At 37.5% G+C, this 27,757-nt stretch overlaps 1 protein-coding gene across 11 annotated transcripts in view; it reads left to right on the forward strand.

Moving 5' to 3' along the window:
- Window positions 1-19,371: 19,371 nt before the first annotated feature.
- The window catches only part of PTBP3 (polypyrimidine tract binding protein 3), a 98,156-nt gene continuing 89,770 nt past the window's right edge, over window positions 19,372-27,757 (forward strand). For 2 of the 11 annotated variants that reach the window (XM_057720011.1, XM_057720013.1), the window contains exons 1-2: window positions 19,373-19,560; window positions 22,489-22,522. In XM_057720011.1, the coding sequence (XP_057575994.1) occupies window positions 19,553-19,560; window positions 22,489-22,522 (42 nt within the window). In that variant the 5' untranslated portion in view covers window positions 19,373-19,552. Of the gene's footprint in view, window positions 19,561-20,171; window positions 20,317-22,488; window positions 22,523-27,757 lie in introns of those variants that run through there. The other 9 variants (XM_057720024.1, XM_057720025.1, XM_057720015.1 and 6 more) reach the window with 7 other exon arrangements.

Below are 27,757 nucleotides of genomic sequence, written 5' to 3' on the forward strand. Positions count from 1 at the left end.
AAATCCTACAACAGCTGGGTCTCCCCAAAACATTCAAACTAAAAAATAATTTTTTTTCTTTTAAATCTTATTTCCAGTAGAAATGAGCACACCTCGTACTCAGATACTGGTCTAACCCTGTACTCCAATAAAAGGAACCAGGCGTCCTTGGAGAAATGACTTATTTTAGGACTGGGGCAGAAATATACGAGATGATCCTGGAGCATCCTGTAGTGCCAGAAAGTAAGGGAGTACTCAAAAAAGTAATAATAATAAAATAAAAATGAACAAAACACCCCATATTGATGGAGGTATGTCAAAGGAGTACAGAAGTCAACTGAAAGATCTTGCAATGGCCAAAACTGAAACACTTCAAGCAACAAAATAACGTGGTACTGGATTATAATCAAAGTATAAAATAAATATCCATGAGTTGATAGTGATATAATTATATGATTGAATTAAAAATGGGAAGAAATGACAGAATTCCTGTACAGAAGAATTCCAAATAATTTCTGTAAGCACTGCATCGTCAAGGAGGTACAGAATAACTCAATTCCTTAAATGTGGGCTGTACATAGTGACTTCTTTCCAAAGAGTACAGTATGAAGAGGGGAAAAAAATAACTTTATGTGAAGAAAGCTGACAAACACTAACTCAGTCAGGTGATCAAAGGCAACATCAACTGTGATAAGCCAAGTTGATAATATGTATCTTTGATATGATGTGATGAAAATGGTACTTTTTCCTCTATAAATCTCCCCAAGACCTATAACTTTAGTCTAATTGTGAGAAAAATATCAGACAAATCCCAACTGAAGGATATTCTACAAAATATATGACCAGTCATGTTATCAAAACAAAGAAAGTCTGAGAAGCTGTCACAGCTAAGAGGATCCTAAGGGGATATGATGACTAAATGTAATGTGGTATTTTGGATGGGATCCTGGAACAGAAAAACAATGTTAGGTTAGGTAAAAACTAGTGAAATCTTAATAAAGTAGGGACAATAGTTAATAACAATGTATCAATATTGGTTCATTAATTATAACAAATGTATCCTACTAATGTAAGATGTTAATAATAGAAACTGGGTGTAGGACATGTAAGAATTCTCTGTGCTATCTTCACAATTTTTCTGTAAATCTAAAACTGCTCTAAACAATAAAGCTTATTTAAAAATTTTTAAATCTTATAATGCTACATAATTTTTTTAAAAAACACCATTTTAAATTATTGGATTAATTTGGAAGAGAATAAAAGGAAATCCCTAAGGCAATGGTTCTTAGTGGAATTGGCATCCCAAGGAATATTTGTGAATGTCTGGAAATACTCTTAGTTGTCACATTTGTGTGGGGGATGGAACTGGCATCTAGTGAATAGAGTCCAGGGATGCCACTAAACATTCTACAATACACAGAGCTGTACATCCCATCCTCCCAAGAATATCCCATCCAAAATGTGCTGAGATTGAGAAATGCTGCCTTAATGGATGAGGTTTGGGGGCCTATATCAATGCTGACAGAAATAGGCTAGATTTTGTGTATGTGTGTATAACAGTCGATACATTCAACATATGTATGATATGCATATAAATTATGAGATAATAATAAAGATCTGTGAAACCATCCAGATAAAAGGACTAAAAATGATGAGTCATGTGCTTGTCTGGATTCCATCTCCCAGCCTCCTCCCCAGAAGTAACCACCATGTGAGTTTTGTGTTTATCTTTCCCTTGTCATCTTTTATAAAGTTCTGTGTGTATACACAATATATTGGTTACCTTTGCTTGGTTGTGCTTCCTTTTTAACTTTACAGAAATGGTATCTTTAGGTTTTTTTCTCTGATTTGCTTTTTTTGTTTTGTTTTGGCCACACTGCACAGCATGTGGGATCTTAGTTCCCCAACTGCAGATCGAACACACACCCCCTGCATTGGAAGTGCACTGGACCGCCAGAGAAGTCCCTGATTTGCTTTTTCATTCAGTACTGTTCTGATTTATCCATATCATTGCGTATCGTGTGTTATTCATTTTCACCACTGTATAGTATTCCATTGTGTGACTATGCCACAATTTATTTGCCCATCTCTCTTCTTGATGGACATTTGGGTTATATGAATATCATGTTTATTAGACAGAACAGTGGTGCTGTGAATATTCTTTAATATGTCTCCTAGTGCACATTTCAAGTTTCTCTAGGTTATACACACCTAGGAGTGGAATGACTAAAGTGTGGATGTCTTTAAATTGAAATTATGTTTAAGAACTCATTTTCTATTCTGAATTCCTAAAGACAGTCTCCTAAATGTTATTCTAAAAGCTTAAAAATTTTGCCTTTGCTTTTTGAATCACCTGGAGCTGCTCACTGTACGTGGGTATGAGGCTGATATCTATTGATATATCTGTAATAAGGTAGAGATAAACTTCCACTCTTTTCCCCATTGATCTAAATGCCTCCTGTGTCCTACATCAAGTTTGCATATATGCCCAGATTTGTTCCATTAAATAATTTGTCTGTCCCTATGGCAATATCACATTTTTCTTTTATTTGGTTGCTCTCTTAGTTGTGGCATGTGGGCTCCTTAGCTGTGGCATGCAAATTCTTAGTTGCAGCATGCATGTGGGATCCAGTTCCCTGACCAGGGATCGAACCCAGATTCCCTGCATTGGGAGCGTGGAATCTTATCCACTGTGCCACCAGGGAAGTCCCAATACTACATTTTTTTTTTATTTGACTTTATGTAAAAACTTTAATATTTGGTGAGGCAAGTCCTCTCATATTGTTATTCCTCAAGATTGCCTCAAGCTATTATAGAAATCATTTCATCAAATTCCTGGGAATACCGTTTGGCAATGCTCTGAATCCACAGATCATTTTGTGAAACTATATCTTTACAATTTAGTGTCTTCTACTCCAGACATGATACATCACTTCTCTAGACTGGGTCTTTCCTAACACAGTTTCATTTCTCTTTCCATAAGGTGTTAGAGATATTAGTTAAATGTATTCCTCAGTATCTTTTTTATTTTTGTTTTTATACAAAATTTAATGGCATCTTTTGTGTGTGAGTGATAAAATGTACAAAACACAAATTTTATCATTTTAACTATTTTTAAGTGTACAGTTCTACGGCAATGGTATTACCATTTCTAAGTGATATTTTCTTTTCTTTTTTGCTGTACTGCTCGGCTTCCAGGATCTTAGTTCACCCACCAGGGATCGAACTCGTGTCCCCTGCAGTGGGAGTGCAGAATCCTAATCACTGGACTGACAGGGAATTGTCTCTAAGTGATATTTTCTAACTGTTGCTGCTGGTATGTAAAATGCAATTGATTTTCATGTACTCATATTATATCTAGACTTCTTACTAAACTCATTAACTTTAATAATTTGACATATTTTTGGATTTTTCTATATAATTATATCAATTGGAAATAATGGCAATTTGCTTTCTCCTTACCGATATTCACATCTTTCACTTCTGTTTCTTGTCTTATTGTACAGGAACTATGGTATAACACTGAATAGAAACTTAAGCAAAAGACCCAAAACATAAACAAAAAAAGATCGATACATTTTATATTGTTAAAATTAAGAGATTTTGTTCATCAGAAGACACCATAAAGAAAATGAAAAGATAAGCCATATTCTGGAAGAAGATATCTACTACAGATATTACCAGGGACACCTATAAACCAATAAGTAAACAACAATAGTCAAATAGACAAAAAATAAGTAAAATACATTACAGATATAATACTGAAGAAGATTCATAACTGACCAGTAAAATATGACATGATATTCAACTGTATTAATAATCAGAAAATGAAAATTTAGGGCATGTAAGATAAACTCACTGGCAAAATTTTAAAATTGTACAATAACAATTGAGCATATGAGCAATGGGAGCTTTCAAACACTTGATAATAACGGTAGTGAAAATTGATAAAATCACTTTGGAAACAAAGTAAAGATGAAGATTAGCAAATCTGATGACTCTGCAATTCCATTCCTGAACATATAACCTAGCTTGTACGACCTAGAGAAATCTCTATAAGTGCCTCAGGAGATAGATACAAGAATATTCAGAGAAAAATTATTTGTAATAGCACAATGACAACAAGGAGAAACTAGAAACCACTCAAATATCAATCAAGAGGAGAATGGATAAATTGTGGCATATTCTCATAGAGAAATACTGCACAGCATTGAAAATTAATGAACTACATGCAATTCATCACAGAATCATAATATTGAGTGAAAAAATCAAATGGCAGAACAATATTAAAAATATTACACAATTTATATAAAGTTCCTATGGTTTAGGAATTTGCACAAATATCTTAAAATGGTAAAGCAAGCAAGGGTGTGATTAACCATAAAACTCAGGATTACCACTCTTTACACTGGTGTGGGAGAGATTAGAAATTGGATTAGAAAAGGACACAAAAGGATCTTCAATTTTGCCTTTGATATCAATTTCTCAAATTCTCCTTGGTGGTCATTTTATGATTATGCTTCATAATTTACATAAGTGGTATATAACTTTTTATTTTGAAAAAATTTAGACATTCAGAAAAATTGTAAAATTCCTAGAGTATTCTTGAACACCGTCTATTCAGCTTCCCCTAGTGTTAATCTCTTGCATAACCAGAGTATAATTACCAGAACTAAGAAATTAATAATCATACAATACTATTAAATAAACTACAGACTCTGTGTGGTAGGCAGAATTCTGGAGGTTTTTCCCACCTTCCCCCCAACAATATTCCCACACCCTGGTTGTTTAAACACTAATTGTAGGTACTGCTTTGAAAGGATTTTGCAGATGTAATTAAAGTTCCATGTTAGCTGACTTTAGAAAACAGAGATTACCTGACTCAGATAAGAGCCCTTAAAAGCAGAAGCTTTCTCTGGCTGATAGTAAAAGAGGAAGGCAGAAGGAGAAGTCAGAGATTCAAAGTATGAGAAGGACTAGCCTCACTAATGCTGCTTTGAAAATGGAGGGGGCCACCTAAGAAGGAACCCAGGTAGCCTCAAGGATCCCTGGCTGACAGCCAGCAAGGAAACAGGGATCTTGTACCTACATTCATGAGGAATTGGATTCTTACAACAACATGAAAGAGCTTGGAAGCTGACTCATCCCAGACAGTCCAGATAAAAGCCAAGGCTGGCCAATTCCTTTACTCTGGCGTTATAAGACTAAGGAGAGATCCAATCAAGACTGGGCTTCTGATATACAGAACTTTTGAGACAACACACACAAATGTGTGTTGTTTTAAGCTTCTAAAGTTGTAGATGATAATTTGTTACACAGCAACAGAAAACAAATATCATTTGTATTTGATCCATTTATCCACTAATGTCCCTTTTCTGTTGCAGGATCTCAGCACATTACATTTAGTTGTCAGTGCCTCATTAGTAACCTCCAATCTGTAACATTTCATCAGTCTTTGCTTGTCTTTCATGATATTGGCCATCTTGAAGAGTACAACAAAACTTCGTTGAATTTAAAGTTCGTCTAATGTTTTCTTGGGATTAGATTGAGTTATGTATTTTTGGCTGGAATACCATAGAAGCAATGTAACCTTGTCAGTGCAGTCTATCAGGAGTTCATGTCAACATGTCATATTACTGTTAATTTTAACCTTGATAGCTTAGCTAAGATGGTGTCTGCTGGATTTCTTCACTGTAAAGTTACTATTTTTCTCTTTATAATTGATAAATATCTTAGGGGAGATACTCTGAGACTATGCCACTATCCTATTTCTTCTTAAAGTTTTGCTCCTTAATTTTAGCATCCATTAGTGGATCTTGTCTGCAACAATTATTCTAACAGTGGTTTTCTATTTCCCATATTCCTTCTATGCTTGTTAATTACAATTCTTCTATAGGTAAGAGCTATCCTCTCATTTATTTATTTATTTATATCAATATTGGCTCATGGTTATTTATTTCACCTTATGGGCTATACAATACTACTGTTATTTAGTTTGTTGCTCAAACTGTTCCCCTTTTGGTCATTGGGAGATCTTTCAGCTAGACTCCCGTGCCCTTTTGGCATGTCCCTAACATTTTTTTTTCAAAATTTATTTATTTATTGGCCGTTTGTTGCTGCACATGGGCTTTCTCTAGATGTGGCGAGTGGGGGCCTCTCTTCATTGTGGTGAGTGGGCTCCTTATAGTGGTGGCTTCTCTTGTGGTGGAGCGTGGGCTCTAGGCACAGGGGCTCTACAGTGCAGGCTCAATAGTCGCGGCACACAGGCTTCGTTGCTCCGCAGCATGTGGAATCTTCCTGGAGCAGGGATCGAACCCGTGTCCACTGCATTGGCAGGCAGATTCTCAACCACTGCGCCACCTAGGAAGTCCCCATCCCTATCATTTTTAAAGTATTGATATTTCTTTACTGTTTAGTACCTCAAGATACTTTAGGCTCATCTAGTATTTTTGCTTCCACAGCCCTGGAATCAATGACTTCTCTGAGGAGCCTTGGTTCCTTTCATTAGAGAATGGTATTTAGTAACTAAAATGTGGGTGTAAGTTAATGGGGTGTCATTGTTTGGCCCTCTCAGCAGATAAACCTTGGAAATACAAGTATATGTACCAACCCATGCCTACACACACATCTGTATTTAATTCTGCTATATTGTTTTTTTTAAATTTTATTTATTTATTTATTTATTGGCTGTGTTGGGTGTCCGTTGCTGCACACGGGCTTCCTCTGGTTGCGGCAAGTGGGGGCTACTCTTCATTGTGGTGAGCAGGGGCTATACTTCGTAGTGGTGTGGTAGCTTCTCTTGCCGTGGAGCACAGGCTCCAGAGCACAGGCTCAGTAGTTGTGGTACCTGGCCTTAGTTGCTCTGAGGCACGTGGGACCTTACCAGACAAGGGATCGAACCTGTGTCCCCTGGATTGGCAGAAGGATTCTTAACCACTGCGCCACCAGGGAAGTCCCAATTCTGCGATATGGTATGTTACAGAAAGATCCATTCCTCTGTGAGAAAAACCTTCTCATCTTAATAAGAGTGAAGGGAAAGGTGCCTAAACCAAATGTGGATGCTTAGCAGAATATTCAAAGGATTTTCTGAAAAGGTGCTGAGAGAAAGCATACCTTACTTGGCAGCTATCTACTGATCTGAATCCCTGCATAGTCACTTCTCACTCTGCTATTCCCACCAAGTAGCTGAAAGATGAAACAGGAATATAAACCATTGATATCTAGCCGTCCAGCTGAATCAAAAGCAAAGAAAAAATTTTTTTCAATAATTCGCAGGTAAGTAGAGAGGAGATTTATGATCTCTCAACTCATACTACTCTTTAGTAAATTTAAGATCACCATCACTCAAAAATAAGCACCCTTCCCTGCCCTACATATATAAGGAAAAAAATTTTTAGCAGAAACCCATACCAAAAACAACAAATGAAGTAGAAGAATATAACATGTGAAAACATAAGAAGTGCACTTTAAAGAAGAACAAATATGGATAAGAGGAAACCTTTAGGCAAAATACTTCTTTGCCCTACTTAGGTAATTAAACAAGGACTCCAGGAAACACGAAATTTTAAAATATAGGTAAGAGGTAGGCAAAACATTCTCTGACATAAATTGTAGCAATGTTTTTGTTTTTTTAATCAATCAATTAATTTATTTATTGGCTGCATTGTTGCTGTGCATAGGCTTTCTCTAGTTGTGGCGAGTGGGGGCTACTCTTCATTGTGATGCGCAGGCTTCTCATTGCAGGGGCTTCTCTGGTTGCAGAGCACAGGCTCTAGGGTGCGCAGGCTTCAGTAGTTGCAGCATGCAGTAGTTGTGGCGCATGAGCTCAGCTGCTCTGCGGCACGTGGGATCTTCCCAGACCAGGGATGGAACCCATGTCCCCTGCGTTGGCAGGCAGATTCTTAACCACTGTGTCACCAGGGAAGTCCCTGTAGCAATGTTTTTTGGGGTGCAGTCTCTCAAGACAAAAGAAATAAAAGCAAAAATAAACACAGCAAAGTAACCCATAAACAAAACAAAAAGACAACCCACAGAATGGGAGAACATGTTTGCAAACAATGTAACTGGCAAGGGATTAATTTCTAAAATGTACAAACAGCTCATACAGTTCAATATCAAAAAACAAACAACCTAATCAAAAAATGTGCGTAAGATAAGTAGACATCTCTCCAAAGAAGACATACAGATGGCCAAAAGGTACATGAAAAGATACTCAACTTTGCTAATTATTAGAGAAATGCAAATCAAAACTACAATGAGGTATCACCTCACACAGGTCTGAATGGCCATCATTAAAAAGTCTACAAATAATAAATGCTGGAGAGGGTGTGGAGAAAAGGGAACCCTTCTACATTGTTGGTGGGAATGCAAATTGGTGCAGCCACTATGGAAAACAGTATGGAGGTTCCTCAAAAAATTAAGACTAGAACTACCATATGATCTAGCAATCCCACTCCTGGGCATATATCCAGAGAAAACACTAATTTGAAAAGATACAGGCACCCTAATCCAAGACATGAAAGCAACCTAAATGTCCATTGACAGATGAACGGATAAAGAAGATGTAGTATACACACACACACACACACACACACACACACACTGGAATATTACTCAGCCATAAAAAATAATGAAATAATAACATTTGCAGCAACATGGATGGACCTAGAGATTATCATAATAAGTGAAGTAAATCAGAAAGAGAAACACAAATATCATATCACTTATATATGGAATCTTAAAAAATTGATACAAATGAACTTATTTATGAATAATAAAGTCACAGACATAGAAAGCAAACTTAGGGACTTCCCTGGTGGTCCAGTGGTAAAGAATCTGAACTGCGATGCAGGGGGTGCAGGTTTGATCCCTGGTTGGGGAACTAAGATCCCACATGCCTCAGGGCAACTAAGCCTGCGTGCCACAACTACTGAGCCTGTGTGCCACAACTAGGGAGAGCTCGCAAGTCACAGTGAATACCTGGAAGACCTGACGCAGCCAAAAATAAAAATAAATAAATAAAATAAATAATTTAAAAAAAAGCAAATTTATGGTCACCAAAGAGGAAAGGGGAGGGGGATAAATTAGGAGTTTGGGATTAACAGATACATACTACTATATATAAAATAGATGAACACAAGGGCCTACTGTATAGCACAGGGAACTATATTCAATACCTTGTAATAATCTATAATGGAAAAGTATGTATGTGTGTATATATGTGTGTGTGTGTGTGTGTGTGTATCTGAGTCACTTTGCTGTACACCAGAAACTAACACATCATAAGTCAACTATACTTCAAAAAAAAAAGTATATATGTAAGACAATAACATGAGATGAGGAAAGAACAAAACTGGCAGAGCTAGTGAAAGAATAAGAATAAAAATAAAAATAGCAAGGAATCAAACTAATACTATAGAAATCTGAGTTATGGTTAGGGAGAATAGGCTTGAGAAATTCATACGAAATATTAAGGAAAAAGAAAAACATATGACTTTAAAGAAAAATATGGAAATGCTCAAACAGACCAAATAAATAACTAGTTAGTAATGCTAAGGAAGATCCAAATCAAAAGAAAGATTGGCTCTGCAAGGTACAACCTGTTTCATGTACTCATTTAACAAGATACTCACTGCCTACTATGTGCTAGGCATTGTTCTAGTTGCTAAGAATACATCTGCAAACAAACACACACACATGCTTTAACTGATTTCACTTTTTAGTGAAGGGAGATGAACAATAAGTAAAATGAGTAGGTTATATATGTTAGAGTAAGGAGAAAAATAAAGCAGGGAGGAGGATAGCTAGCAGGGGTGAGTATGCATGATTTCCAATTTCAAATAAAAGCGGTCAGGAAAGGTCTTAGTGGGAAAGTTACAAGTGAGGAAGGATACGAAGGATTCTGGAAATGAAGGAGCAAACCACGCTGGGACGAGCATTCTGGGAAGAGGGAACAGCAAGTACAAAGTCTCTGAGATGGAAACCTGCCTGGTCCCAACTAGGAGCTACCAATCTGATGTTCAAGGAGGAGTTCTAGGCTGGAGAAATAAATTTGTTAATTGTCAGGCTGCAACTGTATCAAGAGAGTGACTATAGCAAGAAAAGGTCAAAGACTGACTATTGAAGTATTTGGATGCTGTGAGGTCAGAACAGGAAAGAAGATGGGAGTGGTCATAGAGGTACAAAAACATAACAAAAATGCAGTGTCCTGAGAACCAAGTAAAGAAAGTGTATCAGGGAGGAGGGAATTGTCAACTGCTGCTGATGGTTTGATTTAGATGGGGTCTTAGAGTTGCCCATCAGATTATTTCTAGAAAAATTAATAATGAGTCAAAATAAGACATACCCTAATTATGTAAATTTCAAAGATGAAGAAAAACTTTTTTTTCTTCATTTGTCTAAAGAAATTGTTTATACAGAAGGAAAAAGACGGGCCACAGCCTTTTCCATCATAATGTTATGATGCTGAAGGAGAGTTAGGGCTATAGCTATAGAGTTTTTTGGGGAGTGACTCAATAGTCCTTTCAGGAAGCAGATAACTCAAGATCCCGTCTTAAAAAAAAATCTTGAAAACGTATGCTAACTGAAAGATGGATTTAAAAAACACAGCACTGTCAATTATGTCTAAATAAGTGTGATTATTTATAAACTTTAATGTGATGATTATAATTCTTGATAGAAAATTTACATAATGTGAAAATAAGAATACTCTGGCAAAACTGACTATAAGGAAGGGAGAGAATTAGTGGAGAGCCTTTTTTTTCCCTTTTCATTTCTCCGAGTGGAGTCAATAAATACATTTTGCTTCTGAAGTTGGTGATTTAAGTATATTATTTAAAATTTAGGGACTTCCCTGGTGGCGCAGAGCTTAAGATTCTGCACTCCCAATGCAGGGGGTCCAGGTTTGATCCCTGGTCAGGGAACTAGATCCCACATGCATGTCGCAACTGAGTTCACAGCCACAACTAAGGAGCCCTTGGGCCACAACTAAGACCCGGAGGAACCAAATAAGTAAATAAATAAATTAAATTAAAAATATTAAAAAAATTAAAAAGAATTTAAAGATAATCATTACTGGAACTAAAACTAGATCTTCTAATTTACCAAAGGAAGTTGCCATAATTCTGATACTGAAACTATGCAGAGACCACAAAAAAACTCTAGTGATCCCGTTTATTAACTGTAATAAAAATATTACCAAAACAAATGCACCAATGTATTTTTTAAAATGTACCTTGACAAAGTAGGTTTTATTCTGTGAATGCAAGAATGGCTTGACATGCAAGGGAGGGAGGGAATACGGGGATACGTGTATAAAAACAGATGATTGAACTTGGTGTACCCCCCAAAAAATAAAAAAATAAAAGTGAAACTTGTTCATTTATGAACACTGTGTTTTATTCTTTTGAAAAAAACAATTATTTAGGCTCATCTGGATTTTAATGCTAGACTACTGCGTTGTAACATTCAACAAACGTCTAATAAACACTCCTCAGCATGGCACACAATTCCAGGTCTATGTAACACACAGATTTTTTTGACGTATGTCTTAAATTTGCAATTTCGGGGAGCAACTAATACAGTGGTTTGTTAACTCAAGTAGTCTGTCTCTGTATTCTTATCTGAATGTAAATAAAGAATATGCATGATAAAAAAAAAGAATGGCTTGACATGAAGAAAGTTATGACAATAATTTGATGCATTAAATGAAATAAGGAGAAAAGTACACCATTATCTCACAATCATATACCCCATTATCAAGATAATCTCAAATGTCAAAATTCAACCTTTACTTGATGTGTTAAATTGAATATCTACCTGATGAAATTCTTAAGAGAGCTGGAAATGTCACTGAACCAAACTTGGGTCTGCTGACCTACATGCAGTAAAGCCAATCTGAGGACACCAGGTTGTGGTAAAGGAAAGAGCAGCGCTTATTGCAGGGCGCCAAGCAAGGAGTTCAAAACACCTGAACTCTCCAATGGGCTTCAGCAGGGCATTTTTAAAGGCAAGGTGGTGGGGGAGGTGGGCCACAGGCTATGTGATCAGCTCTTGCACAGTTCTCTGGTTGGCTGATGGTGAGGTAACAGTGAAGTGTCACAGGGGCCAACATTATCAATCTTCAGGTGCCAGTAGGTCTGGGGGTTATGTGCTTATGTTCAAATAGTTAATTTCTTCCTTTTGGTGGTGGTTTTAGCATCTATAAAACAACTCAAGAAATGTGCATCAGATACTATTTTTTTTCCTCTTTTTTTTTTTAGCCACTTACCTTACAGGATCTCAGTTCCTTGACCAGGGGTTGAACCTGGGCCACAGCCATGAAAGCCCCAAATCCTAACCACTAGGCCACCAGGGAACTCCCCAGATACTATTATCTGGGTACTTCAGAGAGGAGCTAAAGCAGAGGATATGCGGGAGGGGTCTGTCCTGGGAAGGCCCCAAAGGGTTCGGCTGGGTTACAGAAATAGAAGAAAAGTTTCCTCTTGGTGCTAGTATACTTACATCAATACTTTGTTGGTAATCTCCCTTTTTATTAAACGGACAGATATGCCTATGGTCCAGAGCCTTCAGCAGATAATAGCATCTAGCTAGAATTTAATAACATTTCCTATTTTCACTGTATTTATTTTTATTTATGACAGCTCTTATGGCAAGTGATAGTGGTTTTTCCATTTACGGTAGTGATATAAAATTTCCTTTTAAAATAAAAATATTGAGGTAAAAAAGTGAGGCGATTTAAAGAAAAATATTAGGTAAACAAGAGCAAAGATGGTATATGAACAGAGCAAGAATTATGGAACCAGTATTGGAATGACTCAAGTTTGAGAACTGTTCCAGGCAAACGTTTCTTACATTCATGGAGGTCTGAGGGTTTTCTGCAAGAATGTTTCAATTTGTCACATTTGTTATATAATTTCTAAAACATCATGTGATGATACTCCAGATCAGGAGGATAACTATATTACAACAAAGTACTACCACGTGAATTCAGTGCCAATGTTTGTATTTCTATTTGCTTTCCTACTCATTAGTGCCACTTCTTTAATTGTCTTGGGCTAATGAGAAAAGAGCAGAGGCTTCACATGTAGATGATGCATTTGATTCAGATAGAGGGCAAAGGATATCATGGCATGCTAAGAAATGAAGGTTAACGTTGAAAGTTATTGATACAACTGAGTCTTTGTCACATTTCCCACTGTCATGAAGTTATATCCATGCTGGTATCCAGCCAATATACAAAGGTTTGGCCCTACTAGTAGTTTAAGAACAGCATTTATTTTGAATGGTTGATGCCCAATTAGTACCAGTTACTAAATATTTTAAGCATCTCCCATATCATTAGCCAAAGAGCCTTTGCTGCAGGAATCAACACTATATTCACATAGTGAGCAAAGATATTTTTTATAGCCAAATGATTTTGTCTTTTGAAATTAATAACTGTTAACTTGGATTTCTGTAGGCTTTGGAATTTTTACATTTAATTTTTAAATCTATTTTGTTTATTGTGTAAGAATCTAGTCATGTTTCTAAATATTTCACTGTTATTATAATAATAAAAAATGGTACAGATGAACCTATTTGCAGGGCAGGAAAAGAGATGCAGACGTAGAGAATGGACTTGTGGACACAGTGGGGAAAGGGGAGGGTGGGATGAATTGGGAGATTAGGTTTGACATAAATACACTACCATGTGTAAAACAGATAGCTAGTGGGAACCTGTGGTACAGCACAGGGAGCTCAGCTTGGTGCCCTGTGAGGACCTAGATGCGTGGGAGGCACGTGGGCAGGTGGGTGGGAGGGAGGTCCAAGAGGGAGGGAATATATGTATAGGTATAGCTGATTCACTTCTGTTGTACAACAGAAACTAACACAACATTATAAAGCAACTATACTCCAATAAAAAAACAAACAAAAAACTAAGTCAATGCTATTTTAGTCAATGTAACCATTTCAATCAATAGTTACAAAATGATTTAAATCAACTACTTAAGTATCTTCTTTTCTTTAAAAGCAGTCCAGAGGTGTACATTACAAGGTCACATGGGTACATCTTTTCTAAAAAACTGTACATTTCAGTGTATGTAAATTTCACCTAAACAAACAAACAAAAAGAACAAAAGAAAAAAAAAAAAAAGAGTGGAGTGGTAGAGAGTGGGTGATGTTATGGATGAAAAAAGAATGTTAGAATATTGATGTAGAGGGCTTCCCTGGTGGCAGAGTGGTTAAGAATCTGCCTGCGAATGCAGGGAACATGGGTTCGATCCCTGGGCCAGGAAGATCCCACATACCACAGATCAACTAAGCCTGCATGGCACAACTGCTGAGCCCATGCACTGCAACTACTGAAGCCCGAGCACCTAGAACCTGTGCTCTGCAACCAGAGAAGCCACTGCAATGAGAAACCTGTGTACTGCAATGAAGAGTCGCCCCCGCTTGCTGCAACTGGAGAAAGCCCGTGTGCAGCAACAAAGACCCAACACAGCCAAAAATAAAATAAATAAATAATAAATCTTAAAAAAAAAAGTTGATGTAGAAAGTCCTAGAGTAAGACTATTAGAAGCAAGAGAAAAGAAAGAAAACCTCACAGACACTTAAGACGCTCATGAGAAAAAGGGACAATGAAGCAACAATCTGAAAGGGGACAAGGCAAAAATTCTGTTACCAGTTCTCAGAAGTAAGTGGCCTGAAAGTAACTGCGGGAAAGTACATTCTGTGGGTTCAGGTTAGGAGAAAAAAGGTTATTAGCAATATAGTCTGCCTTGGGTTTAGCAAGAAACACATGCTTGAAGCTAAGGGGTCCAACTCTTGGTGTAGGGGTTGCAAAATAAACAGCTTTTGGTCAAGTAGTGGTTACAGAAAAATCTTTACTCCTTACATCACTGACTCTTAAAATTTGGTTCCCATACTAATTTTAAAATTATCAATGATTGGTAGTTGGGAATCATTAAACCATTCCATTTATTTTTATGTTTGAAATTTTCCGTAATAAAAGATTTTAAAAAGTCAAAAAGAGAATATATTCACACATTATTGGAAAACAGAAGAATTAAAAATTGAACATAAGGAAATTCCCTGGCGGTCCAATTGTTAGGACTCCGAGCTTTCACTGCCCTGGGACAGGTCTGATTCCTGGTCAGGGAACTATCTGCAAGCCACATGGCACGGTCCCCCAGAAAAAAAATTTAACTTAAACTCAAATTGTGGTAAAGGACCATTAAAAAAATTTTCCAATCCTTTGTGGACTAATGCTTTTGTAAAAATATAATAAAATAACTTAAAAATTGAAATAAAAACAAATACAGAATATTAATCCAATTTTATTATGAGTCAAGAGAAATATTTCTCTGTCAAATTGCTATGAAAGTTTCTAGACACTTATTCTCAGATTCCATTCTTATCTTGTTAGGGACTAGTTAACAATTTATAGACCAGCACCATTTCACAGTCCACACCAAACAAATGATTCTCAAATTATGTTCTCAAAGAATTCAAATGCTTTATAAGCTCACCATAGTCCTATAGTTTGCACCTTCAGTGCAAAACATCGGAGTCCTTTGAACCAAGCACTTGTCATGCTAGGAGCTTCACGTGGAAATGATTACATCAGGGCCAGGAACAGGCTGAGGAAAATGGACATAACTCATGGTGGCAGAGAGGTCAATGAGTATGTAGCAAACACTTTCAAGTCTCCTCCTCAAATAGTTGGGAAGAACTTTGAAGGAAGGCTCATCATTAAGCAGACTGGGCAGAGGCTGTCAGACTCGGTGTGTCAGCTATTATAACCTAGTCTGACTACAAAGTTGATAGAGCCTAAAAAATATGAATTATACACCTACATGTTTTTCTTAAGCCTTTTAAGTTTGTTACTGCTTAACAATTGAACAAATAACACATATTAAGGGAACATTTTGCAATATTTCTTTTTTTTATTGTTTCATTTTGAAATAGTTATAGATTCACAAGTTTTAAAAGAAGTACAAAGAGGTCCTACACAATCCACAAATCTTACTCAGATTTTGCTAGTTTTATATGCACTAGTGTGTGTCTAAAGTTAGTTCTATGCAATTTTAACATGTATAGATTTGTATAACTAACCTCACAATCAAGCTACATACCTGCTCCATCACCACAAACATCCCCCTTGCTACTCCCTTATAGTCACACCCATCTCCTTTTCTCTCCATACACCCCCCCCCACCCCACAACCACTAATCTTTTCTCCATCTCTGTAATTTTGTCATTTTGAGACTGTTATATAAATGGAATCATATGGTTTGTAGCCTTTTGAGTTTAGCTTTTTCCACTCAGCATAATTTCATGTTTGTATCTTAGAGTCTATATGTTAGCAATTATGATTTTGTATTTGTCAGGGGATATAAAGAAATCAAAATGTCCACCTGCCAGATTCATCAAATGGCTGGCCTTATTTCTGACTTATATTGGCATCTTTGTATTATTTTTCTATCTTAAGAAGTCTTACCTACAAACATGAATAGGGTAATAATGTTGGTTGGTTAAATGTTAACTCTCACTGCATACTTCAATGCTTTAAGGCAAATGTTCAACGGTTACATTTTGCCCAAATGTAGTAATGGAGGGGGCAGCGGTGTTTCTTATCAGATGAAGGTGTTTCAGAGGAATTTCTTAGAATAAAAATTAGAATTAAAAAAAAGAAAAAAAATTAGAATATAAACATAGGAAGGTAAAATGTTAAAAAATTTATAAACTAAATTACTGTTTTATTTTTCAAAAGTACAGAGAAATTAGCAAATAAAGAATGTGTTATCCTCTTCACCATCAAGAAGCCAGTATACAGAACATAAAGCTGTCATGCAAAGCCAGGTCATGTGGGTGATATCTGATCATTCCAGAAACTCAGAAACTTCTGCTGACATTATAAAAGGCCACAGTTTTCCAATGCCATATGGATTATGGGAATAGCTAGGATTCTAAAAGTGGTCATAGAAGAACTAAATTCCATTCTATCTACTGTTTTTGAATCACAGAAACTCATAAACCTATGGAGCTCAATCCATAAGATGTCTTTTTTCTTTTTTCATGATAAGTCTTTTAAACTTATGACTAAGAGGCAGGGGAAAGAGGAGGGTTTCACCTTGTGTTTTGTCCTGAGTTGTCTTCTTATTATCTAGGCTTCTGTTGTAAAACTGGATGTTAAGTGTTTAAGAAACGCCATACAGTTCTGTTCATTTTAGTCAGGTATACTCAACACTGGAGACTTCTCAGAGTTATTGTTAGTAATATGGACAGTGACTTTGAGATAGACTTTACATTTATTTTTTAATATTGAAATTTGTTAGCTATCTTAAGGCATCAGGTAACAGAAATACAACTTTAAAAAAGCATAAATTGGTTCAGCTTTTTGGGAATCATTTTGGCAATATTTATGAAATCTGAAAATGTTTATGCTTTTTGTTCTGCAATTCTGCCTCTAGGAATCTATTCCTCAGGTATAATCATATGTGTGCAAAGATGTTCATACATACACGATGTTGTTTGCAATACTATTCATTATTTTGAATAACTAGAAACAATGTAAATTTCCACTATTTTGGAAAAGGTTAAACAAAATTATGGCACATGAAATTATGAAATACTATGCAGTATTAAAAATAATTAAGTAGATAAAAAGCACTGACATGAAAAAAAATCTCCAGGATTTTTAAGTGAGAAAAGCAAAAACTGGTGACGGTTTTAGAAGAATGCACACACAGCTGTTAACACAGGTTATCATGGGCGGGGGTGGCTTATGAAGAAAAATAATTATAACTTTTTAATATTTAATATTGTTTGAATTTTCCAAAGTGAGCACGTACACATATTATTACCTGTGTAGGTAAAAAAAAAAAAATTAAGGAAATTTCATCAATAGACTATATTCCTAAAACAACAATAGCAAGACTGCATCAGCTACTCATCTTGCTGATATTTTTAATGCCCATCTGGTAATATAGGTTGGCAATGTTTACAACTGAAAGTTAACATTTAGATTTAACACACGAAACAAAATGTATTTTACCTTTTGGAAAGTGGGATTTAGGTTAGATACAGTATTTTAAAAATGATCTCTATGAATAAGATATCTGAGCTATTTGAAAATTGTGTTTTGCCAATAAATAAATAATAAATAAACTAAGGGAGGAATCCATGCAGCCATTAAGGCTGGAACCTGATTTTCTTGGGTAGCACTGCTTGGCACATAGTAAACAATAAATATTGATTGAATGACGTATGAATCGCACATTTAAAATCTTTTTTAGTAGCACCCACTTTTTAAAGAGCAGGAGAGTAGCAAGGATAGATGTTTGAGCTTCTAGTTACTGGGTTTTCAAATGAGGCTGAGAGGGAGAGGCCTCCTGTTTTTACTCAGGAGGTTAAGTATTTGGCGGAGGACAGCGTTTAGTGGCTCACGTTTTGGCGATCTGTGAATTGAAAAATCATCCAATCTCAGAACCAAAGAGAATATAAAAGGAAAAAAAGCGAGTTGCCACTAGTCATATGCTTATAATTTTGCTCAGGCTGGGAGAACAGGGTTTTAGTGGGTGTGAAACTGTGGGCAAATCATTCTATTCATGTCTAAATTTTCATCTGAAAAACGAGAATAGGCACTCCACAATAGGTTGCTGTTGCTTTTTTTACAGGGAGAATGTGGAAACTTTTATAAAATGCTAGCAATATAGTGGCCATTCCATATCGTGTGATGAATGTTTCCTATAAATTCAATCCCAGACCGTCGGGGTCGAAAAGCACTCAGAGACTAATGTTGTATAAAAACGCAAATATTCTCAAGTTCGGAGCAGTCTCTTTCACCTCTTTCATCTTCATCCCAACCATACCTATCGGGCCGGGGAGGGTCGCCGGGTGGGCGACGGGCGCCTCCCTGCGCTGTAAGGCCCGGGGCTCCGAAGACCACAGCACACGCCAGGCCTCCGTGCTCGGGGCCGAGCCACCGACAGCCTCGCCCACCCAGGGCAATTCCGCGGCGGTTCTGGGGCCCTTGCGGGACACTCCTACCTACTCTCCAGAGTCGGGTCCCCAACGCTTTTCCCGCCGGTAGAGGGAGGCGTCCGGGCTAGGCCGCTGCCGGCGGAGAAGCCGGAAGGCCAGCGTAGCCCGCGGGAGCGCGGGCGGGGCGGCAAAGCGCGAAGCACAAGGCGCGCGCTCCCGCGAGCGCAGAAGGGAGGAGGGGGCGGGGCGCGCGCGCGCCGGGGCGGGACGCCTGGAGGCGGGGTCTCAGGGCGGCCGCAGGAAGAGGGCGCCCTGGAGCCGAGCCGGAGGGCGGCTGAGGGCGGGGCCTAGGGAGGGCGTCGACGCTGAGGGACGGGGTGAAGCGAGGCGGGGACGCGCTCGGGGGTGGGGAAGGCGGGGGCGCGGCGGTGGCGGGATCGGCCCTGGTCTCCGCCCCTGTTTCCCACTCTCCTTCCACCTCCGACCGGCCGGGGCTCCGGAGAGGCGCCGCTTGTCGGTCCCCGGAGCCGCCCCGCTGCCGTCGCCTCCTCCCTCCGCTCGCGGTGAGCCGGTCAGTCCCCACGCTGTGCGCTTCTCCGTCTGGGCCATGGATGGGTAAGTGCTCGGCGGCGCGGCGCCCACCGGGTTGCGCCTGCCCGCTTCCTCACGACTCTCGGCCGGACGCACCGGAGCGGGGGAGCCGGGCGCGGCGCCGGCGGCCCGAGGAGCGGCCCCGGCCGAGCCCGACGGCGGGGCTTCCGGGCGCCTCATCGGGGAGTCCCGAATCGCGGAGGGGCGGTCCGCCGCGGGCTCTGCTTCCCCCCCCCCGGTGCGCCCCCATAATGTCCGCCCCTTCGCACCCTCGCCCGGGGCAGCGGAGGAAAGCCCCGTGTGGCCCCCGGGTGCCGAGGTCCGCCCTCCGCCTGAGAGTCCGGGGCGCCCGGCCCGGCCTCCCGACACTTCCTCTCAGAAAATGGTGCGCGGCGCTGGGGGAGGCGGAGGCGGCGCTCGGGGCGGGCGTCCTCCCGCTCGGGGAGTTGCTGTTTACCGGTGAGGTGGGGCGAGCGCTGGAGCTTCCCCTGGCGGGGAGGCGAGTGGCCGCGGAGGGGCAGACGGCGAGGGCACGCGCCGGTCCCCGTCTGGGCGGCGACCCGGTCCCGGAGCCGGGGCCCCACGCGGTCCCCGGGCTGGCGCTGGGAGCTCTGTGAACGATTACCGTGCACCGGCCGTCTGGACTCGGTGACCAGGGACGCGTCCCCCTCCCAGACCGCCCGCCCCCGAAGAAACTTCGTGAATTCTCTGCGATGTATGCAAAATATTGTATGAAGTGCGATTTTCGGGGAGCTTTGAAACGCTCTAAAAGTGAATGAGGTCTGTGGCCAAAATAAAGATTTAGGATCGCAGATATGAGTATTTCTCTGGGGACCCCGGGTTATGGGGTGGGACCAAATAGAGTAGGCTCTTGGTGAATTAGTTGAAGATCGTAGTGTATGTGCATCAAGATTTTAAAAAAATCTCCTGCTCTATTAGAGCCTGCAAATCCAATTATTTATTATCATTATGCATTTGAGATTTTGTTTGGGCTTTTACTTGATTTTGATGGCAAGGTTTCTATAAACCTCTTGTTTGTAGAATGTAATATGGAACTTGCTTGAACAGTGAAGCCGCGTACATGTTGCCATGTAGTTGATTGTTGTTATGCTGTGTAAAGACGTTGGAATCTTCTAACAATTTTTGCCTTCGTTAGATTTCATTTATCCTAGTTTTATAATAAGCCTGTATGTATTGGATTAACTCATTTGAATGCAGATTGCACACTGTTACAGACGTTAGACAAAGTGCAATTTTAGATTTCACTTATGGTTGTGATGGTCTCTAAAGTATTTTTTAAATTTAATTGAAGCTATTTTTATTGTTTAATTGAAGCTTCTCTGAGAGCATTGTTGGAAACTCATTTCACACCAGTTTTTTCGATTACACTTTATTATGTGTGCAAAATTTTGCTGTCTTAATTATTTGTTTAATTATGCCAATATTTCAGTTGAGGAAGGCTGTGGAAGTAGTATTTCATTATGTGTAGTGAATCTTGGCTAGTGGTTTGACTTGAGATATGCAAGCAAGTTAGCTTTTTTTGTATTGGAAAATTTATAGTGACAATGAAAAGAATTCTTGGATTATGCATCTTGGCTATTAAACCCTTGGGCAACTGTGAAGTGCAAACTTTCTCTTTTGGGTAGTGTTTAGGAAGTTAACTTTCTCTTCACCCTCAGTGTGGTTCGAAAGCTAGGAATAAGTTTATTGGTTTAAATATGTGGGGCAATAAAACATACTGGAAGGTAAGTTGTTTTGCGAGTTCAAGTAGGAGCATGATTTACTCTCTGCATTGGGACCAATACTGTAGTACATATTACACAATCTAATTTATGCACAAATGTCAGCGTTACCACATTTAAATTTCAAACAGAATTTGTTTCAAAAGTCCATAAGGAAAAATTTTAAATCTACATGTTATTGTTTAAAACAAATTTGCATCATTAAACAAACAAATTTGTTTACTGTTATTAAATAATAATGACATAGGTTATTAACAATATGTAGAGTTTTATTATGGCTTTCTTTTAGGAGATATAGAGACAAACTTAATTGAAGATAGTTTCTTTGGGGTTGGAAGAGATGGATTTTTGTTTGGCAGAACTATATAGGATTTTTTACATCATGGTGTTAAGGGATATGGTTTTGAACACAGTAACTTTATGCTTTCAGGAGGTTAATTAAATTTCTACATTTTTCCATAGCCTGAAAAAGGTCCTTTTTCATTATTTTGGATAGTCAAAAAAACAACAGACTACCAGTCAATATATCTTCCTAGTTCTACCTCAGATCCCAACTGTCGTGTGTGTGTGTGTGTGTGTGTGTGTGTGTGTGTGTTCATTTCCTCCTGAGATAATTTATACTTAAACACAGTTTTGATGTGGTAGAATTTTTTTGAAAGCAAATCTTTGAAAATTTTGATGTCTGACGTTTGATGTTTGTATTTATTTTAATTCTGAGAGACTGTCTTAGCTATATTTTGGTGAGCCCTTTGGGTAGTAGATGCAAATTTGCAAGATACCTTCTATTTTTGTAAAACCCACTCACTGGTTTTGTTTCATTTAAAACTTTAAATATGATAATTCATACCAGTGATTTAAAAGAATGAACTTTGGTGATTTTAAGTTTTGGTTTGGATTTGTTAAATAGAGGTAAATGGATAAACACATACTCATTTTATTGAAGTACAACTCTATTTTTCTAAATACTAAAAGAGAACTTGATTTATTATTTGTTTCTTACATTGCTATGAAAGCTCTGCTTTTACACTCCACTGTTGCTAAACTGTCCCATCACTTTTCTTTGTATTAACATTTCACAACTCATCACATTTTAATTTTTATTATGTTATTATAATGCTTTTTCTTTTTTCTTTATCTTATTATCCCTGTCTTTTAAAAACTTGTTCTCTAACTTTGTTTTCCATTTTCTCTTTTTACTTTTTCCATACAGTGTTGTTACAGATCTTATAGCAGTCGGTTTAAAGGTAGGAGTCTTTTAATATCCTTTCATAAGCATTTTTAAATCTTAGTTTTGGCATTTTTTTTTTCCAATGGTGAAATCATCTCACCTGTTCATAAAATTATTTGTTTTACTGTATGATAATAATCTTTCGTTTTTATTTAGCTCTAACATAAGTAAGACCTGTAGCTAATTTTGGATTTTATGTATATATAAAGAGTGGTTACAATATTATCTTGTTTATATAAAATGTGAACAAAAAGTTTAGCCCAAAGTTTCACTTGAACTATCAGGGTATTTGTTTTTATCTTGTTTTGTTTTAGCAGTTACATGTAACCTAGGCTCTGATTTATTTTCGTGTCATGTCCTTTCTTTTATCTTCTCTTGGATGCGTTTATGAGTAATAATAATAGCAGCTAAAGTTTCTTCAATTCCTATTATATACAAGCTGCTTTACATATATTTCACTAATAATTGAAACAGTCCTTCAAGGTGGGTATTAATTTTCCCATTTTAGAGATGAAAAAATAGGTTTAGAAAGTTTGTCTTCAAGATGTGGTGCACCAGAGTTCAAACCCCTGTCTTTCTGGTTCCAACCTGACTTTTTTTTTTTTTCATTGTACCTTGCTGCCAGTAATGAGGGTACTGTCTAAAAGGTGAACAGCAGGAGAGTCGGATAATTAATATTTTAAAGTAATGATTCTTCTAAGTTATGTCATTTCAGTTTTATCAAAGTCTTCTTACTTATTGCATTCTAAAATATAAATCAAGTTCATCAATATGAGGCTTTGAAAATATAAATGCAAGTTTTAAGATTTCTTTAGCAGTTTGGTATTTGATATAGCTGAGTTGAGAATCTAGTTCTAGAGGCCACTTACAGTTCAGTTTACTGTAGAAAATAGAAATTCGTGTGTACATTACATTTATTTTATGTAAAGTTGCTTTGCTGCTTTCTGTCCATCATCCCTAGCTGACAATTTCAACACTTCTGCGTTTCGGCTTCTTGGATCTGATGGTGGTGCTCATATTCTTAAAACATCTTAAAATATAAGCATAAATGTAGCAAACAGCGTTTTAGACTAACAATAGGATGTTCAAGATTAGCATAATTGGGGACTACTGCATATACTGTCTTTTGAAATTGGATGGAATTAGCTTGCTTTGGCAAACTTTGAACTTTTCAACTCATATTTTATGAGTTGAAAATAAATGGAGAAGCCTCTTTTTGTGGGATATACCCTCTCCCCCTCCCCCCCCCCTTTTTCTGGTAGTTACTTAAGTCAATTTTTCATTTGGGAATGATACGTATAGATTAGAAACTGCAGGCTTCTATCTTCCATCCCTTTTGGTGTCTCTATAGGGAGGGGCCTGTGAGGGAAGGGATGTTTAAAGTGAGTATTGTTTTGGTCTTACCAGAAATGTAATTTGTGATTCTGGAGTTTATCTGGGAAAAATGAATACATGAGACATTTTAAAAATTTTTTTTAAAAATCTGGGAGTTGAGGAGTTATGCTTGAAGGACTGTCATGTCTTTTATTGTGGGGGAAAATGTATCTTGATAAATAAAAGAAAAATTTTAATGTAAGGCTCAGGAACTAGATCTGAATACACAGTTTGGATTTCTGACTACCTCTGTTGCAGCAGGTACTTCGTAAACAAAAATCAGATCCTACTCTGAAGAAAAGATAAGCTGATTAGTTGATTCACTAGGCAGTATTGGAAATGTCTAAAATTATTCATTATATGGAGAAAATTCTCGTAAGATTGCTCTGCTTCTTTCTTGGGTCCCAGCCAAGAAAGTTTAGTTGCCAAGTAATAGGCGAATAAGGCTCATATTTCCTCTAGATTGTATATATCAAAATTAGTGAATTTAAATAAGTCCTTCAAGAATGTCAGTTACTTATTTTCTTTTATTTGCTTTCTGAATTTGATAACACAAAACATAGTTTTAGCTAGTGAAAGAGTGGATTTCAGGTTATGGTGCAGTTGCTTTCCTGGATGCAGAAAAGTAATACGGATTTTATTTTAGAGAATTGAAAATACCCTTAAATATGAAATCCATTCTCTTAGTGAAAGAAAACTAAATTGTTTTTAGAGATTAAGTGACTCACTAGAATGTGTCATGAGGGCAGCAATTTTTTATATTTCCTTCACTACTGTGTTTCCAGTGTCTGGCACATAGTAAGCTCTCAGAAATGCTTCATAAATGAATGGATGCCAAATTTTCAACCAATTAGGTGGCAAACTTATACTGGAACCCAAGTCTTCTAATTTTGCTAGAGTTTCTTCTAATAGGTATATACCATGATGAGAGAGAATTAAATTCATTTTTTAGATTGGAATTTTCTTGAAGATGGATAAACATTTTCAGGCAGCTTAGGGCTGTGCTGTAATTGAGATTTATTTATACCTGCTTGTATACCCTGGATGTTTTTTGCATGGTATCAGTTTTTGAGCCTTGCCTAAATTAGGCAAAACAATTAGCTTTTGGCACTTCTCATAAAATATTTGTTTTCTTTCCCTGTGTTATTTTGTATTCTGAAATGCTTTTAAAAACAGAAGTAATTGCTATTCTTAATTTTCAATTCTTTTTTTTTTTTTTGGGGGGGGGGGGGCACACGGGCTTAGTTGCTCCGAGGCATGTGGGATCTTCCTGGAGCAGGGATCAAACCTGTGTCCCCTGCATTGGCAGGCGGATTCTTAACCACTGAGCCACCTAGGAAGCCCCAATTTTCAATTCTTTTAAATAAATAAGGAAACAGGTGATTATGATTGATACTGGGCATGTTTCAAGAACTTTATTATACCAGATAAATCAAATTATCAACATTGTGGGTAACATAGCTTTGTGTGTGTGTACCTAAGTGAATTTTAAATTTCTAGCTCATACATTAATTATTATTAGCTAGTTTATCTTAAATATTTCTCACATTCCTGGATAATTTTTCAGAATACTATAGTTGCTATTGATTTTTTTAAAATGATGATCTTCCATATTAAATATACTTTAGGCATTTTCTGGTTTATCTTTCTATTTTAAATGATTAGATGAGTATAAAAAAACTTAGAAATTTAGGAAGGACTGTAATTGGCTTCTAATAATTATCATGCCTGTCACTATGTAGGAAAGAACAATACAGCATATTTAAATTAATTTTGAAGATCGATTTTCTGTTTGCTCCACCAGAAGTTAGCTGACTACTACAGCCTGTGGTCCAAATCCAGCTTGCCACCTGTTTTTGTAAATAGTTTTATTGGAACACAGCCATGCTCATCTGTTGCCATATTGTCTGGATACTTTAATGATACAATGACAGAGGAGTTATAGCAGGGACCATATGGCCACAAATTCTAAAATATTTACTTTCTGACCTTTTGCAGAAAAAATGCATCTACTGCTTGCTGTGCTTGAACTACAGAAAATACAGAAGGGCTTTTCCAGAGATCTTTATTATTATTTTTTAACTGATCAGTAATTTACATAGAGTGAAATGCACAGGTCTTAAGGGTACAGTGCAGTAAATTTTGACAGACTATTCCCCTGTTTCCTGTTGCCCTCTTCCAGACCCAGTCTAGGCAACTCTTGATTTCTGTCACCACAGATTAATTTTGCATTTTTGAACTTCGTATAAATGGAGTAAAATATTCATACTTTTTATATACAGCATAAACTCTTTGGTGCCTGGCTTTTACTCAGCAAAATGGACCTTTAGATTTATCTGTGTTCTAGGTATCAGTGGTTCTTTCTTATTTATAAATGAGAGTATTCCATTGTGTGAATGTATCATAATATTTAAAAATTCCATTCTCATGTCAGTGGACATTTGGGTTCTTTTTAGGTTTGAGCTGTTATGAATAAGGTACTATAAACAGTGTATGTATGTCTTTGGGTAGTTATGTGTTTCATTGTACACCATGCTTAGGAGTAAAATTGGATATGTGTATATTTAACTTGGTTATTTTGCAAAATGTTGTACCAGTTTTACTCTGACCAGCTTTGTATTAGCGTTCAGATTGCCCTACATCCTTGCCAACACTTTACTGTTTGCCATTTTAGTGAGTATAACTAGAATGGCTAGTAGTATCCATTATAGTTTTTTTTTGTAAATTTATTTATTTATTTTATTTATTTATTGGCTGTGCTGGATCTTCAACAGTTGCAGAACATGGGCTCAATAGTTGTGGCTCACAGACTTAGTTGCTCTGTGGCATGTGGAATCCTCCCAGAGCAGGGTTCGAACCCTTTTCCCCTGCACTGGCAGGCACATTCCCAACCACTGCACCACCTAGGAAGTCCTAATTGAGCATTTTATATGATTCCATTTATCTCCTCTGTTAGCATGTTATATACTTATTTAAAAATTTTTTTAGTGGTTGCAGTATACATTTACAATTCATTTAAGTCCACCTTCAAATAACACTGTGCTTCTTCATTTATAGTGTAGGTACCTTAAACAGAGCATAAGCAGTAAACACGCAATATATTGTTATTATTATTACTTTAAATAAACAGATCTTTTAGATCAATTAAGAATGAGAACTATAAAATACCTTCATTTATTCTTTCTCCAACCGTCTTCCTTTCCTTGTATTGATCTGAGTTCTGATCTATTTAATTTTTCCTCCCCCCAAACATCATCTTTTAACATTTTTGCAGGGCAGGTATACTGACAATACATTTCCTTGGTTTTTGTCTGAGGAAGTCTTTATTTCTTCTTTACTTTTGAGGGGTGCTTTTCATATAGAATTCTAGGTTGGTGGGTTTTTTTTTCTCCATTAACACTGTAAATATACCACTCTACTTTCTTCCTGCTTGCAAAGCAGGAAGAGGTTGCAGAGGTTTCTGATGAGAAAGAAACCTCTGTAATTCTTATCCTTAGTCCTCTGTAGGTAAGGTATTTTACCCTCCGTCCTCTCCCTCCTCCTCAAGATTTTCTCTCTGTTTTCTGCAGTGCATATTTTTTGGTATTATCCTACTTGGGGTTTTCTGGGATCCTGGATTTGTGGTTTGGTGTCTGTCATGGATTGTGGAAAGCGCTTGGTTATTCATTACTTTCACATGTTCTTTCTGCTTCACTCTCTCTCTCTTTTTCTTTTTCTTCTAATTCTTTTTTTCTCTTTGCATTTCAGTTTGGGAAGTTTCTATTGAAATATCTTCAAGCTCATAATTCTTTCCTCAGCCATGTCCAATCTGTTGATGAGAATTTGTGTAAAACTGGTATTTTTTTTCCTTAAATGTTTGATAGAATTTATCAGTGTA

This window comes from Hippopotamus amphibius, chromosome 2 (genome assembly GCF_030028045.1).
Source record: "Hippopotamus amphibius kiboko isolate mHipAmp2 chromosome 2, mHipAmp2.hap2, whole genome shotgun sequence".
Lineage (NCBI taxonomy): Eukaryota > Metazoa > Chordata > Mammalia > Artiodactyla > Hippopotamidae > Hippopotamus > Hippopotamus amphibius.